This window comes from Notolepis coatsorum (assembly GCF_963971535.1).
Source record: "Notolepis coatsorum genome assembly, chromosome: 6".
NCBI classification, from domain to species: domain Eukaryota; kingdom Metazoa; phylum Chordata; class Actinopteri; order Aulopiformes; family Paralepididae; genus Notolepis; species Notolepis coatsorum.
In genome coordinates this window covers 175280464-175300744 of record NC_140170.1, presented here as the reverse complement: position 1 = coordinate 175300744, position 20281 = coordinate 175280464, and the positions used below count along the sequence as shown (strand labels likewise).

Sequence of the window (20281 nt, the reverse complement as noted above, 5' to 3'; positions counted from 1 at the left end):
TCATCTGAAGCGATAGCTATTGTCTGTTCCACGGAATACCTTTTGGAGCGCGGATTTCACGGGATCATCCCTATGTTCCCCGGGTCCTATGTTCCCCGGGTTCTATGTTCCCCGCTTTGATTGATTAATAGATTGAACATTTTATACATTTTTATTATTTTATTAATTATTAATGTCCGCCTTGTTTAGAACGGTTAAGCTTAGGCCCTCGTTGGAACTGGTTAAGGTTAGAGTTTGGAATCAGGGCTGGTGGTCTAAAATTTTCAATCTATCAATCAATCAAAGCGGGGAACATAGAACCCGGGGAACATAGGACCCGGGGAACATAGACATGCTCCCGGATTTCACTATGCAATAAAGGGATTTATCATCAGCCAATGGACATATCGATCTACCAGATGGCGATCGATAACGGGGAAATGCTCGGGGGATCCAACTGGCTCATGGTAAGATCTTTTTCACGTAAAGTACAACCCGATCGGGCATTGTTTTGATAGCCATCCAGGCGCTCGGCCTATGTGGCTACTTAGACGAACACGGTTATTGGTAATCAATAATAAGAAACAACGTCCCGCGCCCCCCCCCCCCCCCCCCTTTCATGCATACATGCTTGAGGATCGTGCCGATCATATGCAGTTTGAGTTTTAACTGTAGCATCTGTATAACGGAAATGCCATTGGATATAACGTTAGTAGCTATTAGCCCTATATCTAGCCTTCCAGGAAATAATACTAGACCAAATCCCGTATAACGCTTATATTCAGGGCGCTATAAAATGAGAACGTATTGATGTTTTTTTTTTTCTTTAAGCCATTTTGAAGGGACGGTTTATGGACTCAATTGACAATGAGAATGGACAGATAGCAATACTATAAAGTATAGATTTAGCTCTACAAACAGCCCCACGTCTGTTTACATTTGCCGGTCCTCTAGAGCAGGGGTTCCCAAACTTTTCAGGCCGGGGCCCAGAAAATAAGGCGTCAGAGAGCCGCGGCCCAATGCACATCGTCTGGCGTTTTTTTTGTTTTGTTTTTGCCAGGCGACCGATTTTTTAAGACAAATATCACTTCAATCCTATTAAGTTAGTTCAAGTTAGTTATTCATTTATATGTGCTATTTATGAGAGGGCTAACTTGTTGCAAAATAATAATGATAATAATAATAGCCTCATTAAAATACTATTGTTGCTTCGGTTGTTTTCAGCGTTTTATGTGCATAATCTGTTATTTAGTTTGAAATGTTCGTTGAAATAAGTAGATTTTTCGTTTTTGTTTATTTATTAAGTTAATATAAAACCATATAGTCACATTTTAGAATACAATAGAATAGAATTTTAGAATACAACTAGAAACACTGTCCTGGCCTGCTTCTAAGTTCAGTGGCCTGACAAAAAAAATTAAAAAAAAAAATTAAAAAAAAATTAAAAAAAAATATATATATATATATATATATATATATATATATATTTTTTTTTTTTAATCATCTCGCGGCCCACCCGTGGCTGCTCGCGGCCCACCTTTGGGTCGCGACCCCGACTTTGGGAACCACTGCTCTAGAGATTTATTAGACGCATCCCAATGGCCCCCGAATGTGTTAACAGAGGTCAGAGAGCAACAACACCACCAAATATCCTCATGAAAGATTCTGAGGATCAGCTGGGAGGACAGAGGCGTTCCACACCTCATATCTGGAGAGGAAAACCCCAGCAGCGCTCTCCCCTGAACACACTGCACCTCTACAGCCATCTGAAGACCCACAAGTAGACAACCCAATGGAGAGGACAGTCATACCTGCCTCGAGCGACTACCGATGATGATTTATCTTATCTGATCTGATCTGATTGCATCGTATCTTATCTTAATATTAAGCCACCCTCTGTTGTGTCTAATCACAGTTTAGCAGAAAGATAAGATAAGATACGATATTCCTTTATTGATCCCCTTGGGGGAAATTCGGGTGTCATAGCAGCATGGGGGAGGGGAGGTACAGGTATGGGCAGGGTAATAATAGAAAGACATAAATATAGGCAATACAATTTGAGAAAGATAAACAGTGTAAACAAAAGTACAGATGAGGGTCTGTATCCCATATCGGTTATATTATACTTTACAATAAATACATACTGTGCAGACAGTACCTGAACCAGTTTGCCGAACTTGCTGTAACCATAAAACGTGGTTGCTGTGGTGAAATTCATCTGAAGAGAAAGGAGAAACACAAGCTCAGTGTCAGGCCCAGTCTCACACTGAGAGTAGGCAATTCTTTTTAGAACCATTTTGGTAATATTTTGCAAAATTCTCTTTACATTCCGATAGCTACCAATAAATCAAAATCAAAACAGCGACTCCTACTGGCCTGTTCGGCAGGGAGGGGATCTGGGGGAAATAGCGTGAACCTCCGTGCACGTTACACTCTCCCAGTGAAACTCCTCGCTGTCAGGTGAAAAGAAGCGGCTGGCGACTCCACATGTATCAGAGTGGGGCAATGCGCGCAACGACCAGGAAGGGAATTGGCATAACGGCTAAATTGGGGATGGGAGAAAATTATTGAAAGGCAAAAAAATCTCTAGTAATCAGCCACTCCAAAATCCCAGGGTGCCTGAATGTTAAGAACCAATCAGATATTTTGGCCAAGTGGTGTTCCCCATTCAACAGTACCCACAGTGTCCTAGACCACTTTCCGATCAGAGACCATGAAATATTTGTTATAATTTTTTGTTTTAATCCAGCTCGAAGCTGCCTGTGCCTCTGTGAGTCTTTGTTTTAATCCAGCTCGAAGCTGCCCGTGTCTCTGTGAGTCTTTGTTTTAATCCAGCTCGAAGCTGCCTGTGTCTCTGTGAGTCTTTGTTTTAATCCAGCTCAAAGGTGCCTGTGTCTCTGTGAGTCTTTGTTTTAATCCAGCTCGAAGCTGCCTGTGCCTCTGTGAGTCTTTGTTTTAATCCAGCTCAAAGGTGCCTGTGCCTCTGTGAGTCTTTGTTTTAATCCAGCTCAAAGGTGCCTGTGCCTCTGTGAGTCTTTGTTTGAATCCAGCTCGAAGCTGCCTGTGCCTCTGTGAGTCTTTGTTTTAATCCAGCTCGAAGCTGCCCGTGTCTCTGTGAGTCTTTGTTTTAATCCAGCTCGAAGCTGCCTGTGCCTCTGTGAGTCTTTGTTTTAATCCAGCTCAAAGCTGCCCGTGTCTCTGTGAGTCTTTGTTTTAATCCAGCTAGAAGCTGCCTGTGCCTCTGTGAGTCTTTGTTTTAATCCAGCTCGAAGCTGCCCGTGTCTCTGTGAGTCTTTGTTTTAATCCAGCTCGAAGCTGCCCGTGTCTCTGTGAGTCTTTGTTTTAATCCAGCTCGAAGCTGCCCGTGTCTCTGTGAGTCTTTGTTTTAATCCAGCTCAAAGCTGCCCGTGTCTCTGTGAGTCTTTGTTTTAATCCAGCTCGAAGCTGCCCGTGTCTCTGTGAGTCTTTGTTTTAATCCAGCTCAAAGCTGCCTGTGTCTCTGTGAGTCTTTGTTTTAATCCAGCTCAAAGCTGCCCATGCCTCGGGAGTCTTTGTTGCACATGCATAGTGGATGGCTCTGGGCTTGAAAAGTGATGGGCTCTGTTTCTCCTGGACTAGCTTGTTTCTCTGAATTGGCCTACCCCTTCTTTAATGCTTAATCAAGTGCTCATGTGGCTTGACTGATCGGAATCGTTCACTGGCTGCCTTTGTGTTTAGTGTTTATATCACTTTGACATTTTATTTCATATTTATAATGCAAATCACATGGCAACATTCCAAGACCACAAGCAACTAACTAAACATCATTCTATCATGTGGCATTACTAGGTTCCACTGCTGAGACATTGCTAGCTAAGAGGAAGAAGGGGCCATCTGCTTTGGTTATGGAGGTCTGATAGAGGAAACATCTGGTGGTCTCTGGGTATAGAGGTCTGATAGAGGAACCATCTGGTGGTCTCTGGGTATAGAGGTCTGATAGAGGAACCATCTGGTGGTCTCTGGGTATAGAGGTCTGATAGAGGCCATATGATGGTCTCTGGGTATGGAGGTCTGATAGAGGAACCATCTGATGGTCTCTGGGTATAGAGGTCTGATAGAGGAACCATCTGGTGGTCTCTGGGTATGGAGGTCTGATAGAGGAACCATCTGGTGGTCTCTGGGTATAGAGGTCTGATAGAGGAACCATCTGGTGGTCTCTGGGTATAGAGGTCAGATAGAGGTACCGTCTGGTGGTCTCTGGGTATGGAGGTCTGATAGAGGAACCATCTGATGGTCTCTGGGTATGGAGGTATGATAGAGGAACCATCTGGTGGTCTCTGGGTATAGAGGTCTGATAGAGGAACCATCTGGTGGTCTCTGGGTATAGAGGTCTGATAGAGGTACCGCCTGGTGGTCTCTGGGTATAGAGGTCTGATAGAGGAACCATCTGATGGTCTCTGGGTATAGAGGTCTGATAGAGGAACCATCTGGTGGTCTCTGGGTATAGAGGTCTGATAGAACATCTGATGGTCTCTGGGTATGGAGGTCTGATAGAGGAACCATCTGGTGGTCTCTGGGTATGGAGGTCAGATAGAGGTACCATCTGATGGTCTCTGGGTATAGAGGTCTGATAGGACATCTGATGGTCTCTGGGTATGAGGGGCTGATAGGACATCTGATGGTCTCTGGGTATGAGGGGCTGATAGGACATCTGATGGTCTCTGGGTATGGAGGTCTGATAGAACCATCTGATGGTCTCTGGGTATGGAGGTCTGATAGAACCATCTGATGGTCTCTGGGTATGAGGGGCTGATAGGCCATCTGATGGTCTCTGGGTATGAGGGGCTGATAGGACATCTGATGGTCTCTGGGTATGAGGGGCTGATAGGACATCTGATGGTCTCTGGGTATGAAGGTCTGATAGGACATCTGATGGTCTCTGGGTATGAGGGGCTGATAGGACATCTGATGGTCTCTGGGTATGAGGGGCTGATAGGACATCTGATGGTCTCTGGGTATGAAGGTCTGATAGGACATCTGATGGTCTCTGGGTATGAAGGTCTGATAGGACATCTGATGGTCTCTGGGTATGGAGGTCTGATAGAACCATCTGATGGTCTCTGGGTATGAGGGGCTGAACTGTCTATAATTCCTAGAACTGAGCACTGAGGTGTTGATATGTGTGATTGAAGCGCAAGTTGAAAGCAAAGGACAACATGTTTAAAAGATAAACCAAACCTACCTATGTATAGGACCTATGCATATTTGTATACATACTTTTTTAACTTAACTTTTATCCTAACATATATATGTAGTGGATGAACAATTCAGTGAAAGGATACTGAAGGTTTCCTCCCACTTCCTGTTACACTCACTGCCTGCTTTCTGCAACACAGACACAGATAGACACACAGACACAGACAGACAGACAGACAGACAGACAGACAGACAGACAGACAGACAGACAGACAGACAGACAGACAGACAGACAGACAGACAGACAGACAGACAGACAGACAGACAGACAGACAGACAGACAGACAGACAGACAGACAGACAGACAGACAGACAGACACACACACACACACACACACACACACACAAACACACACACACCGACAGACACAAAGACACAAAGACACAGACAGACAGACAGACAGACAGATACACACACACACAGGCAGACACACATACACACACACAGGCAGACACACATACACAGACACAGATAGACACACGGACACACACACACACACACACAGGGCCGCCTGGGAGAAATGCGAGGCCCTTTTTCATACAGTCAACATATTCTTAAATAATAGCGCTGCCAGAGGCTGGGCATGATACAGTCAACATATAGCAAGAGAGAGAGCGAGAGAGAGCTCCCGTTCTACAGTCAATATACAGTGTTATCGCTGCACAGACCCGGCAATGCCCCTGACCCTCCACCAGAGCAAGGCCAGAGAGAGAGAGAGAGAGAGAGGGAGAGAGAGAGAGAGAGAGAGAGAGAGAGAGACACATTGGAAAGAAACAACCCAAAACCAGAGCAAATTGAAATGCTATTTGGCCCTAAACAGAGAGTACACAGTGGCAGAATACCTGAGCACTATGACTGACCCAATACTAAGAAGATCCTTGACTAGGTACATACTCAGCGAGCACAGCCTAGCCATCGAGAAAGGCCGCCATAGGCAGACCTGGCTCCCAAGCGAAGACTGCACACAAGATGAGGTGGAAACCGAGCTCCACTTCTTAACAACCTGCCCACTATACCAAGACATATACTTCCCACAAATTGCAAACACCCAAAGAGACTTTGAAAACATGGACAATAACTCAAAACTCCCATACCTACTGGGAGAAATACAAGAATGTGAAATAAAGCCCATTTGAATTGAAGAGAGAGAGATAGATAGAGCATGTCTGTGTGTGTTAGAAAGAGAGAGATAGAGAGAGAGCATGTCTGTTTGTGTGTGTGTGTTAGAGAGAGAGCATGTATATGTGTGTTAGAAAGAGAGAGAAATATAGAGAGAGAGAGCATGTCATTTTGTGTTAGAGAGAGATATAGAGCATGTCTGTGTGTGTTAGAAAGAGAGAGAGAGAGAGAGAGAGAGAGAGAGAGCATGTGTGCTTCAAGTCAAGTCAAGTCAAGAGTTTTAATTGTCACGGCATACAGGTATACAATGAAATGCGGGTGGTCTTGCCCGCAACGATGTGCAATACAGTGGTACAACATATAATAGAATCAAAAAATGAAAAAACAACATTGTGCAGTAAACAGGTAACAGGTAACATGGAGTGACATCTCGGTATCTGTACATAGTTATTTACAGAGCATATGGGACATGCTAGTTAGCTTTGGTAGTGCAATACACTGTTCCTATTATTCTAATTTAAAGTGTCCTTTCCTTTGGCCATAAGTGTGCGTGTGTGCGACATGAGTGTGTGCCCGCTCCTGTTAAAGTGTTAAGTGGCTGCTCGTGTGTGAGCGTGCACAGCGTGCGTGTCGTGTGTGTGTTCATGTGTGTTTGTGTGTTAGAGAGAGAGAGCATGTCTGTGTGTGTGTGTGTTAGAGAGAGAGCATGTATGAGAGAGATAAGCAAGACAGCTAAGATGAGCCCCTAAAGGATATTCAACTTTTAATGGAAGAACAAAACAGAAGGAAAAGATAACTTCACAATGGCAACATGAATATACATAGATCCAAAAGGACAAAGATCAACACTTAAATCCAAAGAGAAGAGGGTCTATACCAGAGAAAACAAAGTAGCAAGGAGCCAACGGCCGACACCAGCTAAATAGGCTAACTGCAAATAGAGTAGCCAGGTACTGACACCAGGTACACACCATTAGCTACAACAGCTAGCCGGCCCGTTTGGCTCAATATAACGTTAGCTACGTTAGCTAGCCGGCCCGCTTTGGCTCAATATAACATTAGCTACAACAGCTAGCCGGCCCGTTTGGCTCAATATAACGTTAGCTACGTTAGCTAGCCGGCCCGCTTGGCTCAATATAACATTAGCTACAACAGCTAGCCGGCCCGTTTGGCTCAATATAACATTAGCTACGTTAGCTAGCTGGCCCGCTTGGCTCAATATAACATTAGCTACAACAGCTAGCCGGCCCGTTTGGCTCAATATAACGTTAGCTCTGTTAGCTAGCCGGCCCGCTTTGGCTCAATATAACATTAGCTACAACAGCTAGCCGGCCCGTTTGGCTCAATATAACGTTAGCTACGTTAGCTAGCCGGCCCGCTTGGCTCAATATAACATTAGCTACAACAGCTAGCCAGCCCGTTTGGCTCAATATAACAACGTTAGCTACGTTAGCTAGCCGGCCCGCTTGGCTCAACATAACGTTAGCCAACATAACGTTAGCCTTAGCCACGATAGCTAGCCGGCCCGAGAGAGAGAGAGAGAGAGAGAGAGATATATCCACGGCGGGAATAGAATAGAGTGCATTAAAAACTCACCAAACGTCCAAGAGGATGGAGACAACCGCGTGGAGTTGACGAAGTTCATCTGCCGAATGACGTCCTCTTCATCTTGGCATAACAATGCTGCACGCGCTCTCTCTAGGTTAGCTAACGCTAGTTAGCCTTTAGCTAAGCTAGCTACTAGCCGACATGGCTATCCCGACTGAACCACACGTTAGCACTCGATATTATAACGTAGCTAAACTAGCTGTCCCTGCCTTTAGCTAAGCCGACATGGCTAGCCTGACTGAACTGTCTAACATGCAACAACTTTCATCTTCAGTCCATCTGCCGAACGACCGTCCTCTTCGTCTTGGCTGGCATAAGCATAACCTCCAATGCTGCACGTGCGAAATAGTCAAGAGCAGCTGACGCACGCCGGCCGACTGTACACATGTAACCCCTCCCTTGCAGAGCCGCAGAGCCAGGAACAAGTCAGACACATTCTACAAACGTGTCTAATGTGAAATATATAAGCATATAAGCAAAACTAGATTTTATGTCTGTGATGAAAAAGGGCCTCGCGGGAAGGGGGGGCCTCGCAAAAAAAAATAAAAAAAAAAATTAAGAAAATAATTAAAAAAAAAAAAAATTAAAAAAAAAATATATATTGTGCGAGGCCCCCCTTCCCACGAGGCCCTGTGCGACCACACTGCTCGCACACCCCCTGAGGCGGCCCTGCACACACACAAACAAACACACACACAGACAGACAGACACACACACACACACACACACACTGACAGACAGACAGACAGACAGACAGACAGACAGACAGACAGACAGACAGACACACAGACACACACAAAAAACACACACACACACACACACACAGACACACACGTACACACAGACACACACAGACACACACACAGACGTATGCACACATACATACACATACACAATACACACACACAGTATACGTACCAGTCTTGCGATGACAGGCTGGCCCTCTAGCTGGTATGGAGTCAGTACTTGATCTATGTAATGGATTACTCCATCCAAAGTGGTCCAATCACTGATCACGATCCTGGACACATTGTTGATGTACACAGTACCCTGCCAGAGGATATAGTAGGATAGCGTTAGGTAGGGTAAGGTAGGGTAGAGTAAGGTAGAGTAAGGTAGGGTAGAGTAAGGTAGGGTAGGGTAAGGTAGAGTAAGGTAGGGTAGGGTAAGGTAGGGTAAGGTAGGGTAGGGTAAGGTAGAGTAAGGTAGGGTAGAGTAAGGTAGGGTAGGGTAAGGTAGAGTAAGGTAGGGTAGGGTAGGGTAGAGTAAGGTAGAGTAAGGTAGGGTAGAGTAAGGTAGGGTAGAGTAAGGTAGGGTAAGGTAGGGTAGGGTAGGGTAGAGTAAGGTAGAGTAAGGTAGGGTAGGGTAGGGTAAGGTAGAGTAAGGTAAGGTAGGGTAGGGTAAGGTAGAGTAAGGTAGGGTAGGGTAGGGTAGAGTAAGGTAGAGTAAGGTAAGGTAGAGTAAGGTAGGGTAGGGTAAGGTAGAGTAAGGTAGGGTAGAGTAAGGTAGGGTAGGGTAAGGTAGAGTAAGGTAGGGTAGGGTAAGGTAGGGTACGGTAGGGTAGGGTAAGGTAGAGTAAGGTAGGGTAGGGTAAGGTAGGGTAAGGTAGGGTAGGGTAGGGTAGAGTAAGGTAGAGTAAGGTAGGGTAAGGTAGGGTAGGGTAAGGTAGAGTAAGGTAGGGTAGGGTAAGGTAGAGTAAGGTAGGGTAGAGTAAGGTAGGGTAGGGTAAGGTAGAGTAAGGTAGGGTAGGGTAAGGTAGGGTAAGGTAGGGTAGGGTAGAGTAAGGTAGAGTAAGGTAGGGTAGAGTAAGGTAGAGTAAGGTAGGGTAGGGTAAGGTAGAGTAAGGTAGGGTAGGGTAAGGTAGGGTAAGGTAGGGTAGGGTAAGGTAGAGTAAGGTAGGGTAGGGTAAGGTAGGGTAAGGTAGGGTAGGGTAGGGTAGAGTAAGGTAGAGTAAGGTAGGGTAAGGTAAGGTAGGGTAGGGTAAGGTAGAGTAAGGTAAGGTAGAGTAGGGTAAGGTAGAGTAAGGTAGGGTAGGGTAGGGTAGGGTAGAGTAAGGTAGAGTAAGGTAAGGTAGGGTAGGGTAAGGTAGAGTAAGGTAAGGTAGGGTAGGGTAAGGTAGAGTAAGGTAGGGTAGGGTAAGGTAGGGTAGGGTAAGGTAGAGTAAGGTAGGGTAAGGTAGAGTAAGGTAGGGTAGGGTAAGGTAGAGTAAGGTAGGGTAGGGTAAGGTAGAGTAAGGTAGGGTAAGGTAGAGTAAGGTAGGGTAAGGTAGAGTAAGGTAGGGTAGGGTAAGGTAGAGTAAGGTAGGGTAAGGTAGAGTAAGGTAGGGTAAGGTAGAGTAAGGTAGGGTAGGGTAAGGTAGAGTAAGGTAGGGTAAGGTAGAGTAAGGTAGGGTAGGGTAGGGTAAGGTAGAGTAAGGTAGGGTAGGGTAAGGTAGAGTAAGGTAGGGTAAGGTAGAGTAAGGTAGAGTAGAGTAAGGTAGGGTAGAGTAAGGTAGGGTAAGGTAGGGTAAGGTAGAGTAGAGTAAGGTAGGGTAGGGTAAGGTAGGGTAAGGTAGAGTAAGGTAGGGTAGAGTAAGGTAGGGTAGGGTAAGGTAGAGTAAGGTAAGGTAGGGTAGGGTAAGGTAGAGTAAGGTAGGGTAGGGTAAGGTAGAGTAAGGTAGGGTAAGGTAGAGTAAGGTAGAGTAGAGTAAGGTAGGGTAGAGTAAGGTAGAGTAAGGTAGGGTAGGGTAAGGTAGAGTAAGGTAGGGTAAGGTAGAGTAAGGTAGGGTAGGGTAGGGTAGAGTAAGGTAGGGTAAGGTAGAGTAAGGTAGGGTAAGGTAGAGTAAGGTAGGGTAGGGTAAGGTAGAGTAAGGTAGGGTAAGGTAGAGTAAGGTAGGGTAGGGTAGGGTAAGGTAGAGTAAGGTAGGGTAGGGTAAGGTAGAGTAAGGTAGGGTAAGGTAGAGTAAGGTAGAGTAGAGTAAGGTAGGGTAGAGTAAGGTAGGGTAAGGTAGGGTAAGGTAGAGTAGAGTAAGGTAGGGTAGGGTAAGGTAGGGGTAAGGTAGAGTAAGGTAGGGTAGAGTAAGGTAGGGTAGGGTAAGGTAGAGTAAGGTAAGGTAGGGTAGGGTAAGGTAGAGTAAGGTAGGGTAGGGTAAGGTAGAGTAAGGTAGGGTAAGGTAGAGTAAGGTAGAGTAGAGTAAGGTAGGGTAGAGTAAGGTAGAGTAAGGTAGGGTAGGGTAAGGTAGAGTAAGGTAGGGTAGGGTAAGGTAGAGTAAGGTAGAGTAAGGTAGAGTAAGGTAGAGTAGAGTAAGGTAGGGTAGAGTAAGGTAGGGTAAGGTAGAGTAAGGTAGGGTAGAGTAAGGTAGGGTAGGGTAAGGTAGAGTAAGGTAAGGTAGGGTAGGGTAAGGTAGAGTAAGGTAGGGTAGGGTAAGGTAGAGTAAGGTAGGGTAGGGTAAGGTAGAGTAAGGTAGGGTAGGGTAAGGTAAGGTAGAGTAAGGTAGGGTAAGGTAGAGTAAGGTAGGGTAGGGTAAGGTAGAGTAAGGTAGGGTAAGGTAGAGTAAGGTAGGGTAGAGTAAGGTAGGGTAAGGTAGAGTAAGGTAGAGTAGAGTAAGGTAGGGTAGAGTAAGGTAGGGTAAGGTAGAGTAAGGTAGAGTAGAGTAAGGTAGGGTAGAGTAAGGTAGAGTAAGGTAGAGTAAGGTAGGGTAGAGTAAGGTAGGGTAGAGTAAGGTAGAGTAGAGTAAGGTAGGGTAAGGTAGGGTAAGGTAGAGTAAGGTAGGTAGAGTAAGGTAGAGTAAGGTAGAGTAGAGTAAGGTAGGGTAGAGTAAGGTAGGGTAAGGTAGAGTAAGGTAGAGTAGAGTAAGGTAGGGTAGAGTAAGGTAGGGTAAGGTAGAGTAAGGTAGGGTAGAGTAAGGTAGGGTAGGTAAGGTAGAGTAGAGTAAGGTAGGGTAGAGTAAGGTAGGGTAGGTAGAGTAAGGTAGGTAGAGTAAGGTAGGGTAGAGTAAGGTAGGGTAAGGTAGAGTTGAGTAAGGTAGGTAGAGTAAGGTAGGAGTAAGGTAGGGTTAGTAGAGTAAGGTAGAGTAGAGTAAGGTAGGGTAGAGTAAGGTAGGGTAAGGTAGAGGTAAGGTAGGGTAGAGTAAGGTAGGGTAGGGTAAGGTAGAGTAGGTAGAGGTAGGGTAAGGTAGAGTAGGTAAGGTAGGGTAGGGTAGGAGTAAGGTAGGGTAAGGTAGTGTATGGGTAGGGTAGGTAGAGTAAGGTTGGGTAAGGTAGAGTAAGGTAGGGTATGGTAGAGTAAGGTAGGGTAGGGTAAGGTAGAGTAAGGTAGGGTAAGGTAGAGTAAGGTAGGGTAGGGTTGGGTAGAGTAAGGTAGGGTAGGTTAGGGTAGGTAGAGTAGGGTAGGGTAAGGTAGAGTAAGGTTAGGGTAGGGTAGGTAGAGTAAGGTAGGGTAGGGTAAGGGTAGAGTAAGTTAGGTTAGGGTAGGGTAGGGTAGAGTAAGGTAGGGTAAGGTAGAGTAGGTAGGGTAGGTAGGGTAGAGTAAGGTAGGGTAGGGTAGGGTAAGGTAGGTAAGGTAGGGTAAGGTAGAGTAAGGTAGGGTAGGGTAGGGTAGGGTAGAGTAAGGTAGGGTAGGGTAAGGTAGGGTAGGGTAGGGTAGAGTAAGGTAGGGTAGGTAGGTAGGTAGGTAGGGTAGGGTAGAGTAAGGTAGGGTAGGGTAGGGTAAGGTAGAGTAGGTAGGGTAAGGGTAGAGTAAGGTAGGGTAGGGTAAGGTAGGGTAAGGTAGAGTAAGGTAGGGTAGAGTAAGGTTAGGGTAAGGTAGGAGTAAGGTAGAGTAAGGTAGGGTAGAGAAGGTAGGGTAGAGTAAGGTAGGGTAGGGTAAGGTAGAGTAAGGTAGGGTAGGGTAGAGTAAGGTAGGGTAAGTAGAGTAGGGTAGGTAAGGTAGGTAGAGTAAGGTAGGGTAGGGTAAGGTAGGGTAAGGTAGAGTAAGGTAGGGTAGGGTAGGGTAGAGTAGGTAGGGTAAGGTAGAGTAAGGTAGGGTAGGGTAGAGTAAGGTAGGGTAGGGTAAGGTAGAGTAGGGTAGGGTAAGGTAGAGTAAGGTAGGGTAGGGTAGGGTGGGTAGGTAGGTAGGGTAGGGTAAGGTGGGTAAGGGTAGAGTAAGGTAGGGTAGAGTAAGGTAGGGTAAGGTAGAGTAAGGTAGGGTAGAGTAGGTAGGGTAGAGTAAGGTAGGGTAGGGTAGAGTAAGGTAGGTAGGTAGGGTAGGGTAGAGTAATGTAGGGTAGGGTAAGGTAGAGTAAGGTAGGGTAAGGTAGAGTATGGTAGGGTAGGGTAAGGTAGAGTAAGGTAGGGTAAGGTAGAGTAGGTAGGGTAGAGTAAGGTAGGGTAGGGTAAGGTAGAGTAAGGTAAGGGTAGGGTAGGGTAGGGTAGAGTAAGGTAGGGTAGGGTAAGGTAGGGTAAGGTAGAGTAAGGTAGGGTAAGGTAGAGTAAGGTAGGGTAGGGTAAGGTAGGGTAGAGTAAGGTAGGTAGGTAAGGTTAGGGTAGGGTAAGGTAGAGTAAGGTAGGTAGGTAAGGTAGGGTAGGTAGGGTAAGGTAGAGTAAGGTAAGGTAGGGTAAGGTAGAGTAAGGTAGGGTAGGGTAAGGTAGGGTAGGGTAAGGTAGAGTAAGGTAGGGTAGGTAGTGTAAGGTAGGGTAGGGTAGTAGAGTAGGTAGGGTAGGTAGAGTAAGGTAGGGTAGGAAGGTAGGGTAGAGTAAGGTAGGGTAGGTAGGGTAGGTAGGTAGAGTAAGGTAGGGTAGGGTAAGGTAGGGTAAGGTAGAGTAAGGTAGGGTAGAGTAAGGTAGGGTAGGGTAAGGTAGAGTAGGTAAGGTAGGGTAGGGTAAGGTAGAGTAAGGTAGGGTAGGGTAAGGTAGAGTAAGGTAGGGTAAGGTAGAGTAAGGTAGGTAGAGTAAGGTAGGGTAGGTAAGGTAGAGTAAGGTAAGGTAGGGTAGGGTAAGGTAGAGTAAGGTAGGGTAGGGTAAGGTAGGTAAGGTAGAGGTAAGGTAGAGTAGGTAGAGTAAGGTAGAGTAAGGTAGAGTAGAGTAAGGTAGGTAGGTAGAGTAAGGTAGGGTAGGGTAGAGTAAGTAGGGTAAGGGTAAGGTAGAGTAGAGTAAGGTAGGGTAGGGTAAGGTAGAGTAAGGTAGAGGTAGGGTAGGGTAAGGTAGAGTAAGGTAGGGTAGGGTAAGGTAGAGTAAGGTAGGGTAGGGTAGGTAGAGTAAGGTAGAGTAAGGTAGGGTAGGGTAAGGTAGAGTAAGGTAGGGTAGGGTAGGGTAAGGTAGAGTAGAGGTAGGGTAGGTAGAGTAAAGGTAGGGTAAGGTAGAGTAAGGTAGGGTAGAGTAAGGTAGAGTAAGGTAGGGTAAGGTAGAGTAAGGTAGGAGTAGGGTAGGGTAGAGTAAGGTAGGAGTAAGGTAGAGTAAGGTAGAGTAGTAGGTAGGTAGAGTAAGGTAGAGTAGAGTAAGGTAGGGTAGAGTAAGAGTAGGGTAGGGTAGGTAGGGTAAGAGTAAGGTAGGGTAAGGTAGAGGTAGGTAGAGGTAGAGTAAGGTAGGGTAGGGTAAGGTAGAGTAGGTAGAGTAAGGTAGGGTAGAGTAAGGTAGGGTAGAGTAAGGTAGAGTAGAGTAAGGTAGGGTAGAGTAAGGTAGGGTAAGGTAGAGTAAGGTAGAGTAGAGTAAGGTAGGGTAAGGTAGGGTAGAGTAAGGTAGGTAGAGTAAGGTAGAGTAGAGTAAGGTAGGGTAGAGTAAGGTAGAGTAGAGGTAAGGTAGGAGTAAGGTAGAGTAGAGTAAGGGTAGGGTAGGTAAGGTAGAGTAGAGTAAGGTAGGGGTAGGTAAGGTGTAGGTGGTAAGGTAGAGTAAGGTAGAGTAGTGTAGGGGTAGAGTAAGGTAGAGTAAGGTAGGGTAAGGTAGAGTAAGGTAGAGTAGGTAGGTAAGGTAGAGTAAGGTAGAGTAAGGTAGGGTAGAGTAAGGTAGGGTAGAGTAAGGTAGAGTAGAGTAAGGTAGGGTAGAGTAAGGTAGAGTAAGGTAGGGTAGGTAGAGTAGGTAGAGTAGAGTAAGGTAGAGTAAGGTAGAGTAAGGTAGGGTAGAGTAAGGTAGGGTAGAGTAAGGTAGAGTAGAGTAAGGTAGGGTAGAGTAAGGTAGAGTAGGTAGAGTAAGGTTGGGTAGGTAGGTAGGTAGAGTAAGGTAGAGTAGAGTAGGTAGGGTAGAGTAAGGTAGGGTAAGGTAGAGTAAGGTAGAGTAGAGTAAGGTAGGGTAGGTAGGGTAGAGTAAGGTAGGGTTAGGTAGTAGGGTAGGTAGAGTAAGGTAGGGTAGAGTAAGGTAGAGTAGGTAGGGTAAGGTAGAGTAAGGTAGAGTAGAGTAAGGTAGGGTAGAGTAAGGTAGAGTAGAGTAAGGTAGGGTAGAGTAAGGTAGAGTAAGGTAGGGTAGGTAGAGTAAGGTAGAGTAGAGTAAGGTAGGGTAGAGTAAGGTAGGGTAAGGGTAGAGTAAGGTAGGGTAGAGTAAGGTAGGTAGGGTAAGGTAGAGTAGGTAGGGTAGAGTAAGGTAGAGTAAGGTAAGGTAGGGTAGGGTAAGGTAGAGTAAGGTAGGTAGGTAAGGTAGAGTAAGGTAGGGTAGGTAGAGTAAGGTAGGGTAGGAGTAAGGTAGAGTAAGGTAGGGTAAGGTAGAGTAGGTAGGGTAGGTAGGGTTAGAGTAAGGTAGGGGGTAAGGTAGAGTTAGGTAGGGTAGGGTAGGGTAGAGTAAGGTAGGGTAGGGTAGGGTAAGGTAGAGTAAGGTAGGGTAAGGTAGAGTAGGTAGAGTAAGTAGGGTAGAGTAAGGTAGGGTAGAGTAAGGTAGGGTAGGGTAGAGTAAGGTAGGGTAGAGTAAGGTAGGGTAGAGTAAGGTAGGCTAGGGTAAGTAGAGTAAGGTAGTAGGTAAGGTAGAGTAAGGTAGGGTAGGAGTAGGGTAGAGTAAGGTAGGGTAGAGTAGGTAAGGTAGGGTAGAGTAAGGTAGGGTAGAGTAAGGTAGGGTAGAGTAATGTAGGGTAGGGTAAGGTAGAGTAAGGTAGGGTAAGGTAGAGTAAGGTAGGGTAGGGTAGGGTAGAGTAAGGTAGGGTAGGGTAGGTAAGGGTAGGGTAGAGTAAGGTAGGAGTAGGTAAGGTAGGAGTAGAGTAAGGGTAGAGTAAGGTAGGGTAGGGTAGGGTAAGGTAGAGTAAGGTAAGGTAGGGTAAGGTAGGGTAGAGTAGGAGGTAGAGTAAGGTAGGTAGGTAGGGTAGGTAGGTAAGGTAGGGTAGGTAAGGTAGGGTAGGTAAGGTAGAGTAAGGTAGGGTAAGGTAGAGTAAGGTAGGGTAGGTAGGGTAAGGTAGAGTAAGGTAGGAGTAAGGTAGAGTAAGGTAGGGTAGGGTAGGGTAGAGGTAGAGTAAGGTAGGGTAGGGTAAGGTAGAGTAAGGTAGGGTAAGGTAGAGTAAGGTAGAGTAGGGTAGGGTAAGGTAGAGTAAGGTAGGGTAAGGTAGGTAAGGTAGAGTAGAGTAAGGTAGGGTAGGGTAAGGTAGGGTAAGGTAGAGTAAGGTAGGTAGAGTAAGGTAGGGTAGGGTAAGGTAGAGTAAGGTAAGGTAGGGTAGGGTAAGGTAGAGTAAGGTAGGGTAGGGTAAGGTAGAGGTAAGGTAGGGTAAGGTAGGTAAGGGTAGGTAGAGTAAGGTAGGGTAGGGTAAGGTAGAGTAAGGTAAGGGTAGGTAGGTAAGGTAGAGGTAGAGTAAGGTAGGTAGGTAGGGGTAAGGTAGAGTAAGGTAGGGTAGGGTAGGAGAGTAAGGTAGAGTAGGGTAGAGTAAGGTAGGGTAAGGTAGAGTAAGGTAGAGTAGAGTAAGGTAGGGTAGAGTAAGGTAGGGTAAGGTAGAGTAAGGTAGAGGTAGAGTAAGGTAGGGTAGGGTAAGGTAGAGTAAGGTAAGGTAGGGTAGGTAGGGTAGTAGAGTAGGTAGGTAGGGTAAGGTAGAGTAAGGTAGGGTAGGGTAGGGTAAGGTAGAGTAAGGTAGGGTAAGGTAGAGTAGGTAGGTAAGGTAGAGTAAGGTAGGGTAGGGTAAGGTAGAGTAAGGTAGGGTAAGGTAGAGTAAGGTAGGGTAAGGTAGGAGTAAGGTAGGGTAAGGTAGAGTAAGGTAGAGTAGAGTAAGGTAGGTGGTAGGTAAGGTAGAGTAAGGTAGGTAGAGTAAGGTAGAGTAGAGTAAGGTAGGGTAGAGTAAGGTAGAGTAAGGTAGGGTAAGGTAGAGTAAGGTAGAGTAGAGTAAGGTAGGGTAGAGTAAGGTAGAGTAAGGTAGAGTAGGTAGGGTAGAGTAAGGTAGGTAAGAGTAAGGTAGAGTAGAGTAAGGTAGGGTAAGGTAGAGTAAGGTAGGGTAAGGTAGGTAAGGTAGAAGTAGAGTAAGGTAGGGTTAGGAGTAAGGTAGGGTAAGGTAGAGTAAGGTAGAGGTAGGTAGTAAGGTAGGGTAAGTTAGAGTAAGGTAGAGTAGAGGTAGGTAGGTAGAGTAAGGTAGGGTAAGGTAGGAGTAAGGTAGAGGTAGAGTAAGGTAGGGTAGAGTAAGGTAGAGTAAGGTAGGGTAAGGTAGAGTAAGGTAGAGGTAGAGTAAGGTAGGGTAGAGTAAGGTAGGGTAAGGTAGAGTAAGGTAGGTAGAGTAAGGTAGGGTAGGTAAGGTAGAGTAAGGTAGGGTAGGGTAGAGTAGAGTAAGGTAGAGGTAGGGTAGGGTAGAGTAAGGTAGAGTAAGGTAGGGTAAGGTAGGGTAAGGTAGAGTAAGGTAGGTAAGGTAGAGTAAGGTAGGTAAGGTAGAGTAAGGTAGGGTAGGGTAAGGGTAGAGTAAGGTAGGGTAAGGTAGAGTAAGGTAGGGTAGGGTAGGGTAAGGTAGGGTAAGGTAGAGTAAGGTAGGGTAGGGTAGGGTAGAGTAAGGTAGGGTAAGGTAGAGTAAGGTAGGGTAGAGGTAGGGTAGGGTAGAGTAAGGTAAGGGTAGGGTAAGGTAGGGTAGGTAGAGTAAGGTAGGGTAGAGTAAGGTAGGGTAAGGTAGGTAGAGTAAGGTAGGGTAGGGTAAGGTAGAGTAAGGTAGAGTAAGTGTAGGTAGAGTAAGGTAGGGGTAAGGTAGAGTAAGGTAGAGTAAGGTAGGGTAGAGTAAGGTAGGGTAGAGTAAGGTAGGGTAGAAGGTAGGTAGGTAAGGTAGGGTAGGGTAAGGTAGAGTAAGGTAGGGTAAGGTAGAGTAAGGTAGGTAAGGTAGGGTAGAGTAAGGTAGGGTAGGGTAAGGTAGAGGTAAGGTAGAGTAAGGTAAGGAGTAGGGTAGGGTAGAGTAAGGTAGGGTAGGTAGAGTAAGGTAGGGTAGGAGTAAGGGTAGGGTAGAGTAAGGTAGGGTAGGGTAAGGTAGGGTAAGGTAGAGTAAGGTAGGGTAGAGTAAGGTAGGGTAGAGGTAAGGTAGGGTAAGGGTAGAGTAAGAGGTAGAGTAAGGTAGGGTAGGAGTAAGTAGGGTAGGGTAGAGTAAGGTAGGTAGGGTAGGGTAAGGTAGAGTAAGGTAGGGTAGGGTAAGGTAGGGTAAGGTAGAGTAAGGTAGGGTAGGTAGGGTAAGGTAGAGTAAGGTAGGTAGGGTAGGGTAAGGTAGAGTAAGGTAGGGTAAGTGAGAGTAAGGTAGGGTAGGGTAAGGTAGAGTAAGGTAGGGTAGGGTAGGGTAGAGTAAGGTAAGGTAGGTAGAGTAAGGTAGGGTAGAGTAAGGTAGGGTAGAGTAAGGGTAGGGTAGGGTAAGGTAGAGTAAGGTAGGGTTAAGGTAGAGTAAGGTAGGGTAGGGTAGGGTAGAGTAAGAGGGTAGGTAAGGTAGGGTAAGGTAGAGTAAGGTAGGGTAGAGTAAGGTAGGGTAGAGTAAGGTAGGTAGGTAAGTAAGGGTAAGGTAGAGTAAGTAGGGTAGGGTAAGGTAGAGTAAGGTAAGGTAGGGTAGGGTAGAGTAATGTAGAGTAAGGTAGGGTAAGGTAGAGTAAGGTAGGGTAGGGTAAGGTAGAGTAAGGTAGGGTAGGTAGAGTAAGGTAGGGTAGGGTAGGGTAGAGTAAGGTAGGGTAAGGTAGAGTAAGGTAGGGTAGGGTAGGGTAGAGTAAGGTAGGGTAGGGTAGGGTAAGGTAGAGTAAGGTAGGGTAAGGTAGAGTAAGGTAGGGTAGGGTAGGGTAGGGTAGAGGTAGAGTAAGGTAGGGTAGGGTAAGGTAGGGTAAGGTAAGGGTAGGTAGGGTAGAGTAAGGTAGGGTAAGGTAGAGTAAGGTTAGGGTAGAGTAAGGTAGGGTAGGGTAAGGTAGAGTAAGGTAGGGTAGGGTAAGGTAGAGTAAGGTAGGGTAAGGTAGGAGTAGGTAGGGTAGGGTAATGTAGAGTAAGGTAAGAGGTAGGGTAGGGTAAGGTAGAGTAAGGTAGGGTAAGGTAGGTAGAGTAAGGTAGGGTAAGGTAGAGTAATGTAGGGTAAGGGGTAAGGTAGGGTAGGGTAGAGTAATGTAGAGTAAGGTAGGGTAGGGTAGGGTAAGGTAGAGTAAGGTAGGGTAAGGTAGAGTAAGGTAGGGTAAGGTAGAGTAATGTAGGGTAGGGTAAGGTAGAGTAAGGTAGGGTAAGGTAGAGTAAGGTAGGGTAGAGGTAGGGTAGAGTAAGGTAGGGTAGGGTAAGGTAGGTAGGTAGGTAGGTTGAGTAGGTAGGGTAAGGGTAGGGTAAGGTAGAGTAAGGTAGGGTAGAGGTAGGGTAGGGTAGGGTAGGAGTAAGGTAGGGTAGGGTAAGGTAGGGTAAGGTAGAGTAAGGTAGGGTAGAGTAAGGTAGGGTAAGGTAGGAGTATGTAGAGTAAGGTAGGGTAGAGTAAGGTAGGGTAAGGTAGAGTAAGGTGGAGGTAGGAGTAGGTAGAGTAAGGTAGGTAAGGTAGAGTAAGGTAGAGTAAGGTAGGGTAGAGTAAGGTAGGGTTAGGGTAAGGTAGAGGTAGAGTAAGGTAAGGTAGGGTAGGTAGGTAAGAGGTAGAGTAAGGTAGGGTAAGGTAGAGTAAGGTAGGGTAGGGTAGGTAGTAAGGTTAGGGTAGGGTAAGGTAGAGTAAGGTAGGGTAAGGTAGAGTAAGGTAGGTAAGGTAGGGTAGGGTTAGGAGTAAGGTAGTAGGGTAGGGTAAGGTAGAGTAAGGTAGGTGTTAGGTAAGGGTAGAGTAAGGTAGGGTAAGGTAGAGTTAGGTAGGTAGGGTAGGGTAGGGTAGAGTAAGGTAGGGTAGGGTAAGGTAGGGTAAGGTAGTGTAAGGTAGGGTTAGGGTAAGGTAGGGTAAGGTAGAGGGTAGGGAGGTAGGTAGAGTAAGGTAGGGTAAGGTAGTAGGTATAGGTAGAGGTAGAGTAAGGTAGGGTAGGGTAAGAGGTAGAGGGTGTGG

The 20281-nt window shown here is 46.1% G+C and overlaps 1 protein-coding gene across 2 annotated transcripts in view; it reads right to left on the bottom strand.

Moving 5' to 3' along the window:
• stab1 (stabilin 1) overlaps window positions 1-20281 on the bottom strand; it is a 335483-nt gene that overhangs the window by 185989 nt on the left and 129213 nt on the right. For both annotated transcript variants that reach the window (XM_084317601.1, XM_084317602.1), the window contains 2 exons: window positions 8861-8992; window positions 2138-2197 (listed from right to left, as the gene is read on the bottom strand). In XM_084317601.1, the coding sequence (XP_084173727.1) occupies window positions 2138-2197; window positions 8861-8992 (192 nt within the window). The remainder of the gene's footprint in view (window positions 1-2137; window positions 2198-8860; window positions 8993-20281) is intronic.